This window comes from Ambystoma mexicanum, chromosome 11 (genome assembly GCF_040938575.1).
Source record: "Ambystoma mexicanum isolate Mex_15411 chromosome 11, UKY_AmexF1_1, whole genome shotgun sequence".
NCBI classification, from domain to species: domain Eukaryota; kingdom Metazoa; phylum Chordata; class Amphibia; order Caudata; family Ambystomatidae; genus Ambystoma; species Ambystoma mexicanum.
In genome coordinates this window covers 805,369,429-805,393,393 of record NC_090934.1, presented here as the reverse complement: position 1 = coordinate 805,393,393, position 23,965 = coordinate 805,369,429, and the positions used below count along the sequence as shown (strand labels likewise).

Below are 23,965 nucleotides of genomic sequence, written 5' to 3'. Positions count from 1 at the left end.
CTCATTCAACAACACTCACCTGTCATGCAGTTGGCTTCTGTTTCCGTGGCTGAGGTCAGGGTCTCACCCACTGCCCCTCGGACACTCCTGGACTCTCTCTTGCTTCCCGAGCAAACAAGCAACCTTTTGGGTAGTGTAGTAATTGGTATTACCCAAATAGTTTGAAAAGATTTAAATGCATGGTAGATTTGACCGAATTTGTTCACTACCATTAGTTCACATTTTTCGATAAATTTGAGTCTGAAAATACCAAACATGAGGAACGAGGTTTGCAGGGATGCCCACTGTTCCCCATTTTGGTATCTGTAGCATTTGGGGTTGTGGGTGTTCCCCCCGCATACTTAACAATGGAGGCGGAGGACATGAAATGCTTGGGCCTCTGTTTTCAATGAACGGTCAAACAGGGGCCTGAGCAGTTTTACTATAGGAAGTCTGCCCGCGAACAAAACGTTTGCGGGCAGATAATCCAGATCCTTGGTATCGCCTCGCCTCTCACCCTTGGACTTTGGCTCCTTGGAGACATGGCTCCTTTGCCACACTTCCTCCTTCCTGTCTTGCTCTGCAGGGGCAAGCGTCTCAGCGTCCCGCTCTCTGCCTTCCGGTCCTGGTATACTCTGACTCCACTGCGACTTCCATCCAACCTCCTATTCTTTCCACCCATTGAGTGCCTCAGTGCTTTTTATACTATCTTAACAAGCTTACAGGCTGCAAGTGTGTGCAATGAAAGTCAATTATCTGACTTTGACTGGCCTCGTTAATGGGACATAGAAAATGGAGAGGTTGATGCACCTTGATCTGCATTTTCCTTTTGAGATCTACTAGATCGCCAGGGGACCACTCCGGTGGTGATATTGTGCGGTACAAATATCCTTTAACATTAACATCATCTTCTTCTCAGTACTATAATGGTGTTTCTCATAGGAAATCTGTACTTCTCCTGATCCACTCTTATTCGTCCCAGTACTCAAGAAGTGTTTAGGGGAAAGAACAGAATGTGCCTCAATAAATCATATGAAGGCTGGGGAGGTGGGTTGGGTAGGTCCTTATCAAGAATGGGGGATACCATGTCTCACCCTCCACTCTTCTCTCCCCAATCTCTGAGGACCCTCTACCCAGATGATCCTCACTTGCTTGTCCTCCCCTAGGTTTGGGACCCAAAAGCGATGGCCTGTCCCTCGCCACCTGTGTAGAGGATCCCTAGGGAGTAGTTTGGGAAAGACCCTTAGGTTTTTCACAGACAGCAGAATGGTCTTACGACACAATTTGCCCAGAAGCGTTGCTGCTTTTACGGACGCTGACACGAAAGCAATGCTCAGTCTTAGAGCCATGACTTCCCATGTCAACCAACCATGAGGTGTGCAATATGGATGCGTGCAGCTGGGCTGCTGTCTATCCACCCCTGTACATCCCACAAAATGGAAGCCACCATGTTTAGACTTCTGGGAGAGCTGACACAGAGCGTGAGCTGGGAGAGACTCACTGTGGCAGAACCCATTCACCACTCAGAGTAACGGCTCCACCAGCAAGTACACTGGGCTAGAGCCATAACAGAGATCAATAACTCAGGTCCGTGGACCATGAATCCTTGATTGCTCCGATACCAGTCTAGTGGGTAGTAGGGAGGATTTGCGATAATGGCTGTATTGGGAACCTTTGGGCTCTTCAACCTCTCCCCTGTCAGCTGGTAGTATCGATGGAAAGGAGGGTTCGAGCCACTTTTGTCATTTGAGGTGCATCCCAGTTGGTTGGAAATGTAGGTTTATCATTTCATCTCATGAACAATGTTTAGTATATCACTGTCAAAAACCTGTTTAAAATAGAAAGATGTATAATAATATAATGTAACAGTTAAAAGAGAGCAAGATCTTTCAGCTCCTGTACTCCTTAACCTTTTTACTTGTTCTGTAATAAGGGAATGATGTTGAGATACCTTCTGCATACATCCATCATGAATTTTTTACACCAGTTATTGTCAATGAGAACATGTGATTCAACCTGTGCTGCTTTTAATTCATGCAAAATAGAGACTAACTCTCTTGAATTTGATTTAGCTGTGTTAATTCATTCATTAAAAATAGTGTCCTTTAGGATTTTTGCAGCAGCCTTACAGAACTTAAGAATGGAGTCAGAGAGATGTTTCCTCCAGCTGCATTCAACCATATGTTTAACCTTCTAGGCTGCTAAAACTCTGTGTATGAACCACTGATTTTGTTTTATTTTCTTCTGAGACGTACCACAAAGTGGCGCCAGAGTATTAAAGGCATCATTTGTAATGATTCTAAGATGCTCAATAAGATCAACAAGAGAGATGTCACCCTTGAGACGGGCATGGAAAAAGAAACTAAAAGAAAGGAAAGAGTGATCCGACCAATTGCACCTTTGTACAACTTTGTACAACAATGGGTGAGATTACCTGTTTTTTTGTCATACTCCCAATCCAAGGTATTCCCCCCACCATATCTAGCATTTTTGACATGTTGTTGATCATTTGCCCATAAATTAAAATCTCCAAGTATCAGGAGAGATGAAAGTGGTTTAGAAGCGGCCCCAAGATAGGCTAGCAGTTGTTCCTTAAAGTGTGGTGTCACCATGGAGGGTCTAGAAAGTCATAGAATACTAAGTGTGGTATTAGAGTTAAAAATCTATTTGACTAGCATAGATTCACAACGGACCAGTTCTGGAATGACATATTCAAATGTTCTTTGTAAATCAATGCCACGCCACCTCCTCTTGATCCAATCAGATCAATCAGAGTGTGATGTATTATAGCCATTAGGAGTGGCAATCTGGGTAGCATGTAGTGCTGCCTCCTAAAGCCATGCTTCTTTAATGGCAAGTTTATCAGTAATTATCAGTTCCAATTGTTTACTGGCAGAACATTCCTGATGATGAGCTCAAACAAGCACACAGAGTTCCTTGTACGGATTCAAAAGTATTTTAATTCATGAAATAAAGGCACATGTTTTAGCCAACATGTGTTTTACGCCAGACTGGCACATTCTCTAGTCTAATGATTGATATCCAAGTGCTCACAAATTTTATGATTCCAGCTTGACAACTATGAGCAAATCTGTACAAGTCAAACCATAAAGAAGATAGAAACTTTAAGACAAAACATTGTAGCAAACTGCTAAATAAGCATACACAATATATTATAAGTACACAAATGATGATTCTTTAGACTCAAAGTAAGTGTTGGTAATACCAGAGGTATTTACTATGAACACAAGTTGGTACCATTTTACAGGAGATACCATCCTCCCATTGGGTAATCTGCAGGCTATATGATCCACTGTAACCTGCAGAATGCTTCCTGTTTGTCTGACCCTTGTTTTAGCTTGGTTTGAGTGTGCCATCATTTGTGTCAATGCTCTGCTCAGCAGTTCCGGCACTTGTCACTCCTGTGCTTAACACAGCTCTCTCCGTTGGAGCCCACACTGCTCTCTACCTTTGGGCCACTACAGGCCCCCATCAAACCCATTTCAACCATGATTTACTGGCTCACTCAGTAGCCCACCACCTCTTTGCTGCTTCGCCGGCTACTTTGCTCACATTGGAGATGCATAGAGCTGCCCAACACAGCACCTGTATACGCAAATACGTTTATGTATAGATTTGAACACATGCATGTGCTAGAGAAAACAGAATGATCCAGCAAGATTATAATATGGAAGCGGTTCATAGATTATATTTTTGGCATCTGGTGTGGTACGCCAGAAGAATTGACCACATTCCATAACTATCTGAACTCAGTACATCAGAGTATTAAATTCACGATGGAAACAGAGACACCTTCTTTACACTTTCTGGATGTCTGCTTGGAAATTAAGGACAATCATATTACCAACAATGTCTATCATAAGCCCACCGATGTGAATAATCTATTACATTTTACAAGCGTTCACTTGAAGTCCATGCTCGGCAGTTTATCATACAGCCAAATTTTAAGGCTAAAGAGGATAATCTCAGATCCAGCAGGATTAGATGTAGAATGTATAAAACGTGTGGATACATTTGGAAAGAGGGGTTATCCCCACTGTGTCGTGGAAGAGGCAAAGGTTAGATCATCTAGTGTAAGTATAGATCACCTATTGACCCCTAAAATAAAAGATAAGGAGACACCCTTGCTCTACATATCTAAGTATTCACGTCAAAGCTTCCAAGTGGGGAGAGCAATCACAAAACATTGGGGTATCCTGCAGAGTGACCCACTGCTTCAAAAACTATTTCCCAAATCACCCATGGTGGCCTTTAAAACAGGTCATAACTTAAGAGATAAATTGGTGAGAGCAGAAAAACCACCGAAAGAGAAACACTTGTTACTTAGTACTAGTAAGAAAGGAACCTATCCCTGCTTGAATTGCTCATACTGCAACAATGTGATTAAAGGGGAATCTATTGCACATCCCCAAATGGGTAAAAAGTACAAACTCAAAGAATTTGCTACATGCATCTCAGTAGGTGTCATTTATGCAATCAAATGTCCTTGTGGGAAATTATATGTGGGTCAGACCACGAGACCAGTCAAGGACAGAATCACCGAACACAAATCAAACATCAGGTGTAACAACTTAAAATCTCCCTTGGCGAGACACTTTAGGGAGAATCATCACACAGTAGTTCAAGTCAAATTCCAGATCTTGGAGGTGGTAAAGAAACCACAAAGAAGGGGGCGATTACCAGTCCACCCTCGCCTGTAGAGAAGAACAATTCTGGATACATCTTCTAGACACCTTGAACCCTAAGGGACTGAATGAGGAGTTCACTCTCAGGTGCTTTATCTAATTAATTTAATGACACTGATATGTAGTCAGATTCAAGGTACTCTAGAGCGAACTGGGCTCAAAACAATAACATGACCTTAAGGTTGAACAACTGTTAAACCATGTGATTGCATATAATGTTAACCACCTCACCCTATGACCATCTGCTGGCAGAATTTTTTAACGTTTAATATGTAAGTTCGAAAGCAACTTGATTAGCGTTTACAAAATGGACTAACTGGTGGTGGAATATCTGTTAAATTAATTCCAGTCCGGGGATTTTTTTACCGGCCCACCTGCTGCTGTTAGATGATATTCAGTACATAGGGAGTTCAATCATGCTTGTCAAAGGTTAATACAGAGGGTAAAAGTATGTACATGTACATAATGCATTGAGTAGTGGTGGAACACCTGTTAAATTAGTCCCAGTCCGGGTTTTGTTTTACCGGCCCACCGAAAATCTCCACATGAGAATAAGTACAGAGAAAGCACTTTCATGCTTTATGACTGTAGAATATACGAGTGAACTAATTTGTTGAGACCAGAATGTAATAAGCATCTAGACAAATATGTACCTACTACAATATTGAGGTTTTTACATAACCAGAATAAGTTCAACCTTCACTATTCCTCACATCTATATAATTATGTCCCTCAATAATTACTTAGCATTGAAGATGACGTTATGCTAATTAATTAAATCTATCACGCCTTCATTATGATTGTGAGCCCACTTTGCTCACTGCACTTAGGTATATATACATAAGTTGCTACTGTGAACACGAGATGGCAATATAGTAATACCTTGACACACACATTCTGGAATGAGGTTGCTTACAGTGCTTCAGTCAAACATCAGTGTTCATTCCAAGATGGCGTGCCTTTCACTCATCATTTCACTAGTCCCTTTTTGTATTTCAAAAGAGCAGGATTACCTATAGTCCGTCATTGGTTTCAGTTACGTTTCCGCATTGATGGAGCCCGACAACACAGGCAGGCTCCAGGGCGTCCTTAATGGTTGTCTAGACTACCAGGGAAATCCCACCCTAGAGAGCGCTTTCGAGGCGGACCCAGTGCAGAATTAGACCCGCATCCCCTGCACAGCCGGAGAATCAAAGACCTGACGCAACAGCAACTAAGAGACATGACTAATCATTCATGTTAGCACTGTGCATTTGTAATACACTTGATGCTTTTAGACTAGATCTCTAGCATGTTACCCAGTAACCGATTTACTAAACACTTTATGTGTTTCTTTCACACTAGATTAGCCCCCCAGAGTATGTGATTGTTACGATACACAGAGGAATTTGCATATATTCAGCGCGCACTATTTCTGTACTCTTAGTACATGTATATTCTGATCCAAGTCACCCATCGAGAGGGATGAGTGGTTTTACTTAACATGATCAATTGTGGCTTCAGCCCGTAACAACTCACTATAGAACATATTATAATGTGAAACCCATATTTGTTCACAGCATTTGCTCGTGGCTTTAATGGGAGGAGGAAGCCTTCCAAAAACTATTCCACACAGCGCATTTGGAAAATATTTCTCAGAAGTGGTACTCTCCATGGAGATAAGAGAGCATTGTCTCTTCTAGGTGAGACTAATATCATTATATGTTCTTAGGTTATCATTAGCCATGACGTTTTTTTGTACGTAGCCATGCTAGTTTCCCTATTACAGGTGTACATTGTGTTGGCTTTCAGGTTCCCGCTTTGGGAACAGAGAGTTTTTCCAGCTACAACAATTGAGTTGTAATACACAGTGCTTGATTCGACAAAGACTAAGAAGCAACATCTATTTTATAATCAAGGTATTTCTAATCCATTTTGTGATTTCTGCACTAGGGTCCCTTGACTCAGCTACACCATTGATTAATTTAAATTAAAAGTCCCTTATCTCTCTAAGTCAGGCCAGTATTGGATAAGAGTCATTAGGCACCATTGTAATATATAGATCTCCATCATAGACATCAGAGGACCCTTTTTTATGTGTGAATTGGGCGAAATAAGAAGAGCTCTAGTCAGTTACAATGATTTTGCAGTATTAGATGCTGGTCTCTACGTTTACCTATACCCCTGGGTATGCATGTATAAGTGTGCATAAGTTCCACCTAGGTTTCTACAGCCCTTAGAAATGGACCCCCAGAGTATCTGGATCACTAGAAAGTGTTAATTTCTCTTGACATTATGCATGTTTGATTGTGAGATATTGGATCAATACAAATCTCCTTTTTCTCTCTTTTAAATAAAATTGTATTATCGCTTTACAGTTCAAATCAAGGCTCTAGAAGAAGAGATTGTAATCTCGAAACGCGTCAGCCTTTCAATTTGAACGCCATACTTAAGTTGATTTACCAATCCTTGTCCTTTTGCATTTGATTTCTGCATTCAAGAAACAAAGGAGAAATAATTTGTTGTAACCATTAAATAAACTGTTTTTTATCGAATCATTGTCTAAAATGTTTTGTCCAGCTTTAATTGTGATTGAAAAATACGGATTTCATATATACATTTGTTGAACCGTCTTATGACGGATTAGTAATAGTGTGCAGGGGACGGGAGGGCTCCACATTTTTGGATCCTCCTTTTTTCTTTACGTAGACGTATCATTGGACATGTGACAGGTCTACTTTTCCTCCCCTGCACCTTGAACCCTTTAAGTATCAATTTAGGTTTACATGGAATCGTGTTTTGTTAAAAAAAACCTGCAGAGTGCATCTAAAAATCACTTTCAACACAGCGCCTGTACTCATTGGTTCGCCAGGCCACTGTGCAAACAGCAGCCGATTCTGGGTTCAGTAAAAGCTGTCTAGGCACAGAGCTCAAAGCATGCAATGTGCTATCGGTCTTTCTGCCTCATTAAAAGCATGTCCTGTTCTCTGGCCTTTAAACTGGTCTTCTATGCCCAAAATACCTCTTATAAATTAGACACCCTGCGAAGTGTAATTGATATAGTAGCGTACCTGAATTCACAATAATCATGGACTGCACTTGGTCGATCTTTCATAATCCTGTTTGTTTACACACAAGATATAGCAGTAAAGACCAAATGCTGATCAGTGGGAAAAGACACTGGAGGGCTCACGATGGGCACAGATTAGTACAGGTTCCAGATAAATATCTTATAGTAAACACATTTGTGAGATAATATACAACATTTTATGACACGGAAACTGTCTCAACATGGCACATTGTAGCCACTCTGTCTCCTAAAATTAGAGCTGGAAATGAAAAATTGCAATTTGTGAATTTTCAGGCAAAAGAACACCTGGAGAAGGTGAAATTGCCTTACAAATGTATTCTATCATTGAAATTGTGTAGTGCTCTTGCAAATTAAATTGATGCATCAATGGATTACAATGCAAAATCATCTCCCAGGGCCAACAGGGCTCTTATTTACAAAAGAAAAGGCAGAAAGCGTATTACATGCTATTACCCGATTCTATTGCTTATTGCAGCTAACTGGATTTACTCTGAAAGGTTGGGTAGAGGGGCTTTCACGAGTCACCCAAGAAGCGGTTCACTTGGAAGAGCATTAATTTCTATTCTGTAAGGTTGCAACCGAAAATCCAACCTTTTCCCGTTTAGTTTATTAAATGGCTGCTGGACAGAGCTTAACTCTTTAAAACATGTTAATGAATTCATTAAAAACATTAATTTGAGAAGCTGCAGGTTCTTTTGTGTAGTCGTGGATAAACAGGTGTTTTATAGCTCCCTCATCAAACACATCCATTGATTTTAAGGATACATTAAACAGATTATTATTATTATTAGCAGCAGTAGTAGTAATAATAACTAGCTGTTCCCGGCGTAACTTACGCCATTCTAGCATATCTTGAAGGTTAATATCGGTGGGTAATTCATAGGGTCACTTCTGTTCCCCTTGAACCCACGAAGGTCCTTTAAAATGAGGTAACAGTATCTGGGATGGATGGGGATGCAGATCTTACTCATACATCCATTACAAGATCAACTCAGGAGTTTGGCAAAATCACAGCTGTTCTATTAATAATTATCTAAAACAGGGAGTACAACGGACATCCTCTCAAGTTTCTCAATGATTTACATGAAAAAACACACCTTTGTACAAAAAATGTGTCATAAGTGACATCATACTATGTGGCAAAATAAGAATACCTACTAAGGTATGTGATAGGCTTAAAGGGAACATCTAAGTATACTTTCTATAAAGCTGTGGATCGTGATTGTGTCTCTAAGGTCAGGTGGACAACTAAGCCCACCCCAAGTGCAAGTCATCTTCCATGTCATGAAAATACACAACGTTCTATTGGCTTCTCAAACTATAGGGCTCCTTGCTATGTGGCCCTCTACACTTGGTTGGCACATTTGTACCCTTCTGGAATATTCCACTCACTAGCAGCATGCAAGCTGTTACCCCAGATGCTGGGGTGTTGGGCTGGTCATGCCTCCCCACCCAATTAGCCCAACATCCATCAACACTACTGCGGTCTGTGATTCAATTATTGCGTTTGAACTCAGCCTTGTGAAGGCTCACTGTGCCTGAGAACAAACGAGAGTGAAAGCATAGCTCACCCCAAAGTCTATTTTCATCTGACCACGTGACTAGAGACAACGTTTTGAGCTCCTTCCTTTTATTTAATACTATTAAATGAAGAAACCATGGCAATTCTAGTATTTTTCCATTACACCTCAAACAGGAGCTCTGCTTGCTTCTCATGTTCATTGTATCTTCTCGAGTAGATAATTTGCCTCTTGGCAGCCCCGACTCTTGACACTGGGCCAGACAAGCCTTCTAGAATCTTCCTTTGCTTTCAGCTTGTTTTATTCTGCTGTGCCACACTTCCAGCCCTTTCATTCAAGGGGTCCAAGTTTGCTCAAATGCGTTGTGAAACATCCAGATTCTATACATTCCTATATCTATATCTATCTATCTATCTATCTATCTATCTATCTATATATATATATCTATATCTATCTATCTATATATATATATAGATAGATAGATATAGATATAGGAATGTATAGAATATGGATGTATATTTTGGCGGCACCGCCTGCAGTCTATTCACTACATAGCCAGCCTCATGATTACTTGGTCTACTTGCGTTACTGCATTTGTGCATTTGTAAAATTACTGCATTTTTCTCAGTGCTTCTCTGCATGTGCAATCTTCATTTCACTCCTGAAATGTTACTTAATTCTTTACTTTGCCATCAGATTTTATAAGGTCTGGATTCTTTCTTCATTGGCATCTCTTCTAGGCGTGTTATTTCTGCTTCATGTGACATCACCAGTCTTCTCTTTCATTCATCTTCACACTTCTTCTGCAACTTCCTAGAGAAGACCGTTATTTCGTTGCCGATACATATAAGGTTTCCTCAATGGATACCTTGTTTCAAGGACTCTTCATGGTATAGGTACCATTACTGACTTTGCGCATGTCCCAATTTCCGGCTGCCAACATATAGGCAGAATGGGGGCGGGACTTCCGGTAGAGGTACTTGGCTCCTCCTCTGAACCCTTCTTAAATATTGGGATTCCCACTGATCGCTTCCAGGAAGGGGATGTAGTTCCCTGTGACTTATTAATGGTAATTGAAAAGGCTACACATATCAGATGGAATGAAAGGAATGCACAGTATGAGAACAGTATTTCATTTCCATCAATCACATGGGTCTCTATGATGTGTCTTTGTAGACACGTAATTGTCAACCTTGTTCCATTGCAGAGTGACGTTATGGCATAAAATTGTGTAGTAGCATAATTACAGCACCTACTTTCAGTTTTAGCTCATGAGTTGGCATTCCTCCTACAGTATTTTGCTCTGTTTGTTGAAATGGTAGCTGTTGTTGAAGTGGGTGCACTTTGCCATTTGGACAGCAGAGGGCAACCTAACACTGTTCTAAGTATGGAAACATACCTAAGCGTTTTAAATATACAGACAATTTTAAAAATAATTCTAATAATAATAAATAATATTTAGGAGGATTTCAACTATAAGCTTAAGGCACATAAAACACAGAGTATGATCTGAAACATCCCAGAGTACTACAATCGGACAGCAAACCCAGTTACATATTAGAAATAGAACTGCTACGACATCCTATTGGGGAAAAAGGATTTGGGGCCTCATCAGGGGTTGAGCAGTATCCCAGCGCTAATTGCGCCGGGATACCGCCCAATGCTATTAGCGTTACCCAAACGTGGTCCAGTGAAATTTGCACTGGATCCCGAGTTCCTGTTGGGAGGTAAATCCCCATTCTAATAGCACCAAAAACGTACAAAAAGAGGAGATTTTTGCCTCCAGTAAAAAGGTGGATGTAAAACTCCCACTTTCTCTTGGTCATGGAAGCAAACTGCAATATGCTACACCATGTATCTTATCTTACTTTCTATAATATCTGCAGGATTCATCCGATTTAAACACATTTTAGGTTCCTTTTTCTTGGTTCTCTTTGAATATGTTACCAGAAAGTAGCTAAAAAAATCAATGCATCAATTTTGTTATTTATATGGATAAGAAAAGGCCAAGGGGGAGTAGGAAGCAATGTATTGTATGTGTGAACAGAGGGTTATCCCTTCCAGGCATTCAGTTCTAATGTTGGCAGGCTACACCAACAGAATTCACGCATTTCCCATTGATGCATGTGAGGATTCCTACATAGGTATGCGTGTTACTAAGCTTACATGTCAGATGCAGTGTCATGTGCCTATCATGTGCCTAGATAGTGCCCTCCTATGTCAGGTGCCAGAAATCATGCACATAGAAACATCCACCTCCAGCCCCAACCCTTTTCTTGGATGCCCACATCTGAGCACTACTCAACACTGAAGAGGGGTCACAATTCCTCAGTCCATCAAGCCTAGCAGCTAATATACATCTGGTGATGGGCAGAAATAGGCCTGAACCTGCCAGCCAGCTCAACGGTCCCTGGCTCTTCAAGCGACCAAGGTAGAGAGCTGTGAAAAACCAAAGATGACAGAGGACTAAAATAAACTCTGGTGTCTGGCTTTGCTATGCTACCAGCTTGGTGGAGCAACAAACGTGGTACTCTGGCACTTGTCCTGAGCTCTTGGTTCGGCTAACATGGTCATCTCACTTCTGCTTTCATTACGGGAGGCATGGAATCACAAGCAGAGATGGACACAATGGGTACAATTTGTAAAACCTTTATTTAAATGGTTTGGGATTGGAAAACTCCTATTCTGCCCTGCAACTAAGATGGGAGTAGTCTCAAACATCTCCCTTCAACATATCCAGAATAGGACTGCAAGACTTATCCATGGCCTCAAACCCAGCGAATGCATCTCTCCAGCCCCAAAATCTCTCCACTGGCTCCCAGTTGCTGCTAGGTTGAAGTTCAAGACCCTCTTCATCATCCACAACGCTTTCTGGGGCCTGAGACCTCGCTACATCCAACTCTCTCTCCCTAAATAACTCACCACTAGAGCCCTTTGGTCTTCTAGCTCCAACTCTTTGCAGATTAGACACTTCTCGAAGCAGAGAGTGGGGGGTAGATCGCTCTTCTCTGCAGGAGCCTCCCTCTGCAATGGTCTCCCTTCCACTCTCAGGCTTGAGCCAGATCTCCTTAAGTTCTGGACGCTCCTCAAGACCCTCCTTTTCTCTTCTTCCTTCTCTCTCCCCCTCCCTGCTAACACCCCCTTCTCACCCTAGAACGTTGCATTTTGCCCTACTGGCACCCCCTCGCACTTTCTTTTACTGCACTTGCACTGCCTGAATGTCACAAGGCCTAGTAGGTCCCTTAGCATTATCTTTCTCCCTTGTAACACCATTTGTTGTATAGGCACTTTACAAATACCTAATAAATAAATACCTGGAACTACCATCATTGACTAAGATTGACTAATTGAAACCAAATCTACTCAGGTAAATAATGTGCATGCCTGTGCTATTATTGCTTGCTCAGGTACAATCTTTTGTTAAGATGAATTCACATATGGCAGTTGCAGACCCATATAGGAAAGTACTGGCATAATATGCCATAAGCAGTATGATGAATCTGTGAATGTCATTCCTTCTTTCTTGGAGAAGACCTTGCCCATGCACAGTTAAGGGCCAAAGGAAAAGCCCTCTGGGTAGTGGTGACTGGTCAAGCAACGCTGTCAGCTGGAAAGCAGTGCATGGAGGTGCGAGACCGACATGCAGACAAGAAACTGCTTGCCAGGGAAGGAGAGCGAATATGATCATAACCATGGAGCCGGCTACTCTGAAGCTCACCTACCGACTAGACACGGGTACATCTTACCATGTTCACAGTAACACTGAGGCGTGAGCGTATAGGGAGAAGTATCTGGGACGCCAAAGATGAACAACCGAACCGAGAGCAAGTCCAAGGGCTACCGAGCCACGAGACGGAATCCCGCCATCCAGAAGACACAGACCAAAAATGAACGTATGCAGACTGGTGGGGATTGACCGGAAGTCTGTGGAAGCTGGGTGTAGTACAAAAAGGCCTGAATGAGGGTCAGCAAGTATTGTGGACTAATACACTAAAAGCAATACAGAGAAGCAACAGGGCATATACCCTGATCATCAATAAGTGCATGACAAGTGTATATATGACAGGTAAAAATTTCGATTGGCAGGAGAGTGAACAAAACTATTGCAGACAACAATGGTGTGTCTGGGACCCACACGTATATAAAGTAGAATGTATAAGGGAGTCAAACACTCCGCCTGAAAGCAAAATTGGAAACAGAAAATGCTACAAAGGTTCCATTGCGAATCTGGGACTCGCACCTAAAGGAGAGACCAAGCATAAATGGGTCTGGCACCCTAATCAGCAATAATAGCGGCTGGAGCCCTATACAAAAAACAAAGACAATATTTGAGATAACTGGGTCTTGGCAGGAGGATGTACCAAGACACCAAGTCTTGCAAGTCTGGGATTCGCACCCAAATAGAAGGTTGGAACCAAAGGGGTTTAAATGCCCAGAACTCAGGAACGTGTTGTACTTTTGAAGTGTTCTGTCTGTGAAGAGACTGGAAAGACATTTTTTCCTTTTGAAGCCTAGGGGAAAGGAGCAACTTCCTAGTGTTGGAACATTATTTTCTTGCACATTGTTTTGAATCTTTTTGAAGCACAGCTGGCTGAGAACATTTATATTGCCTTGATGAACACTGTTTTCATTAGAACGAGATCACCCGTGCACCATTTTGTTCGTTTGTAGTGTGAAGAACAGAGATAGGTTTTGGGGATGTAACTGGGGCAGACATACTGTTGGACATCCTGACTGTTTTCACTACTTCTGTTGAGGCAGGGACACCCCTCTTAGAATTAGGGATAGAGAGGCATTTTTCAAATCCTTTTGTTATCAATAAAAGTCTATACCCAAAAAAATGCCACTCTTGTGTCCGTGCCTTACCTCTAGTACCTCACATAAGGTTCACATTTCTATCTGAAGCCATGTTAGGCCCAGTTACCACTATCTGTAAACAGACCTAACATTGTATGCAATTCAATGTCTGTAGTAACTTCATACATCCAAGAGTATGTTGTTCTAGAATAATCTGCTACTTGAAGTTCATCTGCGACAACACAGCTCAACTTAAAGATGATCCGAGCTTGTAGGGAAAACCAGTAAATATTGGCCAGGAGAGGGGTGATATGATCAAACTTCCATTTCCCTGCCACCAGATGTCCACCCACTTGTAGGAAGGACTTAAGTGGTCGAAGAGCACATATAGTAACAGCTACTGCCGTGTCATTGCATGATAAGTCTTTTATTCCCATTAACAACCACAATATGCACAGGTTCATCTTTTCCTAGACATACCAGGTGCAACACAACCGAAGAGTACTGTCTGCAAACGTTTAGGTACATTTCACCTTTATTCCATCATAGGTTTAGAGTCTAAGACTGTTCTGCCCCATAAAGACTCACAGCCATGCACCATCAGTGAGTAGTACCATGTGCAGTCCCATATAGCCAGGCACTGTCATCAAATAGCAAATGTGGTCTATTTTGCCAATACAAATAAATACATCATATTCTAGGTAACTCTTTTGAAAGGTCAGATCCCACTCAACTAAGACACCCAGAGAGATAGCTAAGCTACTTATTTGTTCCACCTCATGTAACTGTGCTTAGCAGAACACAGGTTGGAATCCCAACAAGGGGCTGTGGGGCAGCCACCGTCCTCATAACCACAATGTAAGTGCTATGTTCATGGAATTTATAGAAATAACATTGATTCAAAATTAATCACATTTGCAGTTCAAAATCATAACTCTGCTTATGCTCAACATTGGGAAAACAAAATATGTTAGCAATTATCAAGTGGTACAACATGTTTGAAAAAAATTTCTATACAAACGACTGTCATATCCAAAGGAATTAAAGGAACGTAGTTTGTGATAACATGACCATCAATAATGCACAACGTTATTATAAAAGCACAAAGACGAGCCTGTTGTGTTCGTCATACCTTAGCTATGATGTGACACATGCGAGCACCTTCCTGCGTCAGACTGAAGAGGCTGCCAATAGCTGCTTCGATGTTGTACAGGTTATCAGAGGAATCGATTTGCCTTACCAGGTTCTGTGTGACAAAAGCATTGTGTTAATTTCACAGCAATCCCTTCCATGGTGGGTGTAACTTTATCGTTGGAAGCATTGTATTCTTCTTCCAATACAATATCAAAGATATGAATGTTTTCGCCGAACGCGGAGCTAGATTGAACTAATTGAAAAAACTCATAAGCCAATATAATTCAAATAAAACATACCACCTCTACCAGCTCTCGCTAAACCTGAATGTCCACATGACACAACATGCGCGCCTGCATTGCTCACAAATCATGTTCCTCTCAGCACATCCACTGGATGACAGCATGGGTTAGAGTGCTCACCTACCGAACGATGAACTGTGACCCCAGGAGCACACAAAATTCAGAGTGAGCGTCACTAAATCTCACTAATGGTATGGTAGACATGATATTGCCATTCTAATCTGTTTTGGCAGCAAACATGGCGTGGGAGTGGGGTGGGGGTAGAGCATTCACTCTACCCTGGAAGCCCTACCACGCTGCAAGCTAACCTAGAACTGTACATGTTAGCCTGTGTCGCACCTCAGGGAGCTGTTCAGATTGAATTAAACCACATCTGTTCTTGCTACAATAGTTCACATCTAGAAAGTGCCCACAGATTTTGTACTGTAATTATTTTACTTAGAAAGTGTGCCTATTAGCTTGATTCGCATCTAGAAAGTGCCCTCTGAGATTGTACTGTAATTGTTTTGCCTGTCCGCAAACTTAGAGATTGTGCCTACTGGCTTAATTCGCATCCAGAAAGTGCCCACTGAGTTAATTCTGAAATGTAATTGCTTGTCCCGCTCAATTTGAACCTGCTCGTTTGTTAGCTTGATTCATCTAGAAAGTGCCCACTGAGATTTTACTGTAACAATTTTGCCAGTCCCACACACTGAGAAATTGCTCCTGTTAGCTTGATTTGCATCTAGAAAGTGCCCACTGAGATTGTACTATAATTATTTTGCCTGTCCCGCACACTCAGAATTTGTGTCTATTAGCTTGAATGCATCTAGAAAGTGCCCTCTGAGATTGTACTGTAATTATGTTGCCTATCCCACACACTTAGAAATTGCGCCTCTTAGCTTGATTCGCATCTAGAAAGTGCCCATTGAGATTGTACAGTAATTATTTTGCCTGTCCCGCACACTTAGAAACGTTTGCCTGTTAGCTTGATTTGCATCTAGAAAGTACCCACTGAGATTGTGCGGGACAGGCAAAATAATTACAGTACAATTAGAAATTGTTCATGTTAATTTGATTCGCATTTGGAAGGTGCCCACTGGGACATAACTATGATTTATTTGCCTGTCCCGCACACTTGGAAGTTGTTTTTGCTAGCTTGATTCACATCTGGGAGGTGCCTATTGAGATATGTCTGATTTCTGTGATTTACCATCTGAGATAGTACTCTGATTTACATGCCTATGTTTTAGGCACCACTACTGCATCTAGACTTCCATCCTACCGTTACCTTCTTTGGCCCTTGTGCTGCCCTTGACCTCCCCCAAGTTGGAGATCCCAGCTCATCATATACTCTCTTTACAATCCGTCCTGATTCATAACCTCCCTGCACCATACCCCCTCGGATGGCTCACCTGTCGTGGAGCATGGCCCACGCCCTAGCACCCAACTTCACGACCCTCCCTAAATCCCCTTCCTTATCGCAAACCACAATTGCTCCCCCGTATGATATGATATGATATCCTTTGTAGAATCCAACTGTCACCATGACACCATGACCCCGCACAATCCGGCTTCAAACCGCGACATGGTACAGAAACCACTCTGATCTCGATCTGGGATGATCTCAAGGTCCCTGCAGACTCCGAAGGCTCCGTAGCACTGATTCTACTCCATCTATCTGCTGCCTTTGACACAGTTAACCGCTCAATCCTCCTTGACCGCCTTCACTCCATAGGAATCCGTGGCACTGGTCTCAAATGGATTGCCTCCTTCCTCAGCAACAGGAAACAAATAACTCTCCTCTCCCCTTTTGTCTCAACTGCTCGTTCGCTGAACACCGGTGTACCACAAGGCTCACGCCCATCTGCTCTCCTGTTCAACCACTATGTGACCACTCTACCTAGAATAGTCTGCACCTACAACATCTCCTGTTACAACTACACTGACGATACCCAAATTATCCTAAGAATTACAAAGTCAAGCACCAACCCCAACCCCGAAATTGAAGCTTGTCTCAACGATATTGACCGCTGGCTGACAATAAACCATCTCCTTTCGAACCATGACAAAATCAAAATCATGGTGTGCAGCAAAACTGCCCTTCTGCTACATCCGCTCCCATGGTGCCATCCACGGCCCACCTCACTCCCACCCCCGACATAGTGAGAAACCTAGGCTGCACCATGGACCCTGGCCTAACCCTCTCCCGTCAAATCAACCGCAAACTTCTCAGACACGTTTTCCCTACCTCTCCTTCATGAACAGACTTGCTGCAGTTATGACTATTGTGATATCGAGACTGGACTATGCCAACTCCCTATACCTAGGAGCTCTTGCATACCAACTCAACAAACTCCAAAGAGCCCAAAATGCTACGGCAAAACTGCTCCTGGCCCTGGGTCAAAGAGACCACATCTCTCCAGCTCTCCGAACCCTCCACTGGCTCCCAGTCGGACAAAGGGCCACCTTCAAGACCCTATGAATCACTCACCGAGCAGTGCACAAGACCGGCTCAATGTACCTACAAGAAAAGATAAAACCTTACCTCCCATCTCATGCCCTAAGATCGAGCACTGCCCTCCTTCTAGTGATTCCAACTTCTAACTCTGTCAGGATCGGAGGATCCACTTTCTCAACCTTGGCCTCAACTCTGTGGAACTCACTCCCCCCACCTATTCAACACACCCAAGACTATATGACCTTCTGCAAAGCTCTAAAAACGTGGCTCTTCCCGTAAAGCTGACCACGACCAACTGAGGCGACGGTGCCCTCGCAACACGATGACAAATGCTCAATGAGTTCCGGAGCAATGATGCCACTAAATACGCTTATTAAATCGAAATTATGCAAACGCACACTTGAAATCTGGAATAGTAAACTTCTTAGATCGTAACTCCACCCAAACACTCACCTCCCAAATCACTATTCTTACTCTCTACTCTACACCAACACACATTTAGAGTTCAGCTACACCGCTGGATCAATTTCAGCCTAGCTGCTCACATACAAACATTACCTCATTAACACCTCATTATTCTAATAGAACACAGCTACAACCCATGACAAACCAGCCTAGCTGCACACATAATCAACCTACACAGGTCTAATGCAGCCAGAACCCAGTCTTGGTGTCCACCCACCAGACTGCACACATTCAACTGATAACCACACCTAATGCTAGGATGCAGCTACCATCAGGCAATTGCATCAGCTGCACACCTTACTCTCTCAACTGACGTGGTCTGCGGTCTCCAAGGGCGTTCTACTTACCAGCGCTTTGAGGTCCTATCAATGACAAATAGAGCACTATATAAATGCCAAATAACATAACAAAAATAACATGACATTTGAATGATCAGAAATGTCCCACCTTGTGTTAGTAAGGTAGGATATTGAAATACATTTAAACTGAGACAACTCAGATGGCAGAAGTGTGTCATAACAGTACAAAGGAAAAAATATGGCAGATTTTTGTTTTACTCACTACATCATAGCAAAAACAGCTGTGCCTCTTCAACATATGATAAGCCATACACTTGTTAACTTGCACAAGTGATTTCTGGTGCATAAGTAGGTGGATCAATAGAAATGGGAATCCAGGTTTTCTAGCTATCATATGATATGGTCACTTTCTGATGTCTTTAATCTTTAACCACTTTATACTAGCATTTTCTAAATACAAACACAGAGTTGTACATTATTATTTTGTCATTGTATTATTACTTTGTCTTTCACCTGCTAATGATTGATCTAAAACAATTTGCGAACCCGATATTCTTCCTATACAGCTTACATTCCTTTTTAATTATTTTCAGGATTCATAAAGTGCCAGAAAGTGCAAAACACTCATCGGGTGAATTATTCAGAGCACTCATTTCATTACTGGCTAAAAGACATCAATGCTGTATTCTTGAGGTATATGCCAATTACGAAGAGCAAATACAGTACATTGAAGTGTATACACACTAGTAAACTTCCAGAAGATATACACAAATAATAAAAGTGTAAAATTGGATAAATTGGAAGCTGTTTATACCTCAAGAGTAGAGGCTGGTAGCCTATTTCTTCATCTATGAATTTGTGTCTCCAGTCAAGTACACAAATATCATTTTACTGAGATTTGAGCCTTTTTTTAGCTTAAAAATATTCTAGTTTCCAAGGAATAGAAAAAAAATATATATTGCTAACAACAACAAGTTGGTATTGAGTTTTTTACAGTGTTCTACGATATGATTTGAAAGTATATTTTTGAGGATCATGGCAAAACTCAGGCCTTTTTGAAATTGGAATCTCAAGTATTAGCAATATCTGTAATGCACAGAGAAGTATGACAAGTTAATAGATGCCTAACCGCTGTAGAAATGATTTAACTAAATGTAACACTTTTAATTAAAAAACATGCATTGTGAGGGATTTCGCATTTAAATAGCACGTAGATTAATGTTAAACACTTCAAGAACAAGTTTCTTTCCAAAACGAAACTAGCAATGCAAAAGAATTTCTGTATGATTGCAACCATGTTGTTTGATGAAAATTCAGAACTGAACACACTATATTTTAGTATTGTGCAAGGAAATGATAGAGAGAATATGTGTTATACGTTATCCGATAGTTTAAGTTAACATTGTTGATAGGTCTGTACATTATTAAATTGTTATTACCAGTAGAAATTACACAAAGAAATGTTTTACATGTAACCTTGAAACGGTCAATATAGTTTGAACTCTGGTTAAACATACATTGTATGTTTATGCTGAACTGTCTTGAGAGCAGGTATGCAAGTGTCAGCTTTCTGGCAAACAGGCCACATTATTAATCACTGTGACTAAGCCACTTAGAGAGACAAATAGGCACAGTTATTTGTACCCAGGGGAAAGGCCTTGTTTTAAAATACTGAGATAATGGAGCTGAATGTGTGCTAGATATTGGATAAATGTCAATTCAGTGTGACTGTATTCTTAAGAGGAAAACAATCTCACTAAGTTCACAGCAAGGTAATCCAGTAATGGCAACTTCACATGGCAGAATGCTCACATGGCAGAGCCATTATACCTTGTACAAGTGTGTCTGCTTCATGACAAGCACCCTATGAAATGTATTCAGTTTGTCCAAAGAATATAGATGTTTTCTATTGATACCAAGAACCCAACAACACATGTAATGTGCATCCTTAGACACAATGTGACAAATGTATTTATTGGCTCTATTTATTTAACCCTTTTTTCAAATTAAAAACTTTGAATTTGAATTCAGCAGAGAAGCCCCAGACACACACACATATGAAGGACATTTTAAAATGTAGGAATTTGTAATACATTTGCATATGTTAATAACTCATGAATGTAGCTACAGAAACAAAGGTGGTCTCATAATTCAGAATTTACCTGTGATCATGAATATATAGCTCTTATTAATGGCACAAGTCCATACAAGGAATTATAAGAGAAATGCATATTTAAGTCCAATTCGATCATAATTCATGAGGGGGCAACTGAATCGCAGCTAAATATGCTCACTTGTGACATGTTAAAATATGCTTGGCCAATTGAAGTAAAGAAGAGGATTCTGTTGGCCAGGAGTAAGAGAAAGGAACCTACCATAGATTCTGCTCAGTCCCAAATTGCTGCTTCAAATAGTTTTTTTTGTTTCAATTCAATTAATAGTTACTGTTCAAATTATACGACAAACTCATAAAATAGTACAAAGTTATGCAAAATTATACAAATTCACCCAAAATACAAAAATGTATTCAACCACTTAAATAATCCATCATTAAACAAAGTGTTAAAATCTGATTCTGTCAAATTAATAAGTTTGTTAGTGTTTCAGAGTTTTACAAAAAATCTAGTCAGATTCCAAATTAAGGTTATATAATAATGCACCTTCATAAGGTAATTCCAAAACAGCTCTAAAACTACTGGCAATGTGTCATTTACATGTTTTGCTAAATGTCGAACTTGCAATTCACTCGTTCTCTCATAATCAATAACCAAATGCCTGATTGTCTCTTACAGGTTACTATTGCAGTCTACATGATAGATTGTTTATATTGATTCTTGGATCAAGTACCTCCATAGTGTGGATGAGATTAACTTTGAATCTCATAGCGCAGTCTACATTTAGGGCATGAATAATTCATTAATAAAGCGGATAGGGTCCCTCTTTTCTTGATCATTTTCCCATATTCTAACAACGGCAAATAGACATTTGTTTTTCACTTCTCTTTCTCCAATCCATATCGCATGGGTGTTTTTCAAAGCAGTTGGATGTTTTAACAAATCACTGGTGCTCACGTCTATGTACCTAAGTAGCCGATCTATCTTATATCAAAAGTTCTTCAAACAAAAATCCGATTAATTCTATAAAATCTATTTGAGGTTACTAAACAAAGAGTTCAGAGGGGGCTCCAACACTTTTGCATACCAAGTACATTTATTCCATTTCTTCCGAAGATTATACCAAGTTATTGAGCCTCATTACACGGTAGGCGGTAAGGGTTTACCGCCTTACTACGAGTTCCCTTTGCGGGACCCGACCTTCACCAGCCGTTAAAGTAGGGTGCCGCAAAGGGACCTTGGTGCTAATTACGGTACCGCAATTGGCGATACCGTAATTAGCACCTTCCCCATTCCCATTATGCCCTATGGGGGCAAAAGGGGAATGGGGAAGTGCCTTGGTGAATGGGGAATTACCGCCCCCGCTCACCTTGGAGTAGGGCGGTAATTCCGCCATCCACCAAGGCGGACACAGTAAAATACCGGCGGCAACCATGGCGCTAATAGCGCCATGGTTACCGCCAACCGTGTAATGAGGCCCATTGTCTCAATATTGCAATCATTAAACATGGGGGTATGGATAGCATGTCTTACATATTAGGCATTTGACAATGTCAAAGATTTTCCAGCTATTATGAAAACAAATATTGTAATATAGCATAAAGCAAACCTTTCACAAATAAACAAAAAGTTAAAATGTCAAACATTTAAAGTTACATGATCTGTTACATACTGCGTTTTATAAAAACATTTTTACTAAAAATACATCATAAAAGATAGAATAGTGGCATAGTACAAAAACAATTCACTGATTCATCGATATAAAGGGAAAAATACAAAATATACAGCCAAGCTGGTCAGATAGCACAGCGAGTAGAGTGCTCCCTTAGACATCTCTGCGGTTCGAATCCCAGCAGGGCCAAACACAGCCTTTTATCCTTCCAAGGTCGATAAATGAGCACCACACACTGTGGGTAATAATAAGAAGCACTTAGATGCCTGAGGGTTCATAGCACTATATAAATGCCAAATTATTATTAAGAATTATCAAAAAACATAATTTTTATGCGTCCAGGTTTTGTACCTAAATAAGGACATCTAGTGTGCTTTTGCTATAATTTGATCAGACTAAGTTGGCCCAGAAATCTTAAAACTGCAATTATAATTTTATAGAGTAGAACCAGCTACAATCCGGTGTCAGAATATATCTTCATCATATATTCTGAAATCTCTTAAAAATCATTTGAAAAATAATTGCTGCTTTTCCCTTAAAAGTTGGCACTGACAAAGTATATGCTTCAAAGTTTCAACAGAATCAGACGAATTACAAAATCTACATAGAGCACTAATTGAATCGTCTTTACGGCTGATATTTAAAATTTCTAGTGTTTGATTCAGATTTAGTTTGAAATGTAAAAACGCTTCCCTCTAATACATATTAAGACATTTTTCTAAATATAGGAGGAGTAAGCAAGCCAACTTTTTATGGTCCAGGAGTAAATCTTGGTAAAGTCTGTATTTACCAAGCGCCTCCCATGTGGTGATTCAATCCCATTCCCAAATGTTAACTTTAACAATGGCTGGTGGCTGAATTAACGTTTCATAGTCACAATTTAAACAGTTTAAAATGTTATTACATTTGTCACCCCAATTTTAAAAAGCAGGACAACGCTCCACAGTAATCTTGTTTTCAGCAAAATAAGGCCCAGTTCGAATATTATCACCACTCTAGGAACACAATTTGGCAAAGATAAGATGCTCCTCCAAAGGCGAGCTTCAACTGCCTCTAACTCATTCCAATCCAACCACAATATGGTTTCCAAACCATAAATGATTTCTGGGATGGCCTTTGCAGTATAATATTTTATCACCGGCTCTAAAGAGAATCTGCCATATCTAACTAGAACCTTCTGAATTTTTTATTTGATTTTCAAGTTAAGGAGGGCGGTTAGAGTGCCTTTATTATGCTTTGAAAAGAGCAGTATTCCCATGTATGTAAAATGATGAAACATTTCCAGTGGTATCCTTGCTAGGTACCATTTAAATGTGGCCAGTCTTTTGGGAGCTGGAGAAGCTCCAGATTTTTGTCTGTGCTTTTATTTATTATCAAATCATGCACTTTTGCATACTCTTTTAGGCACCCCCAGCAACCTCTGTAGACCAATTTCAGTATAGTCCAATACAAGTTCATCATCAACAT

The 23,965-nt window shown here is 40.8% G+C and overlaps 1 protein-coding gene across 2 annotated transcripts in view; it reads right to left on the bottom strand.

Moving 5' to 3' along the window:
* The window catches only part of INSC (INSC spindle orientation adaptor protein), a 1,941,980-nt gene that overhangs the window by 727,057 nt on the left and 1,190,958 nt on the right, over positions 1-23,965 (bottom strand). For both annotated transcript variants that reach the window (XM_069623742.1, XM_069623743.1), the window contains exon 6: positions 15,205-15,318. In XM_069623742.1, the coding sequence (XP_069479843.1) occupies positions 15,205-15,318 (114 nt within the window). The remainder of the gene's footprint in view (positions 1-15,204; positions 15,319-23,965) is intronic.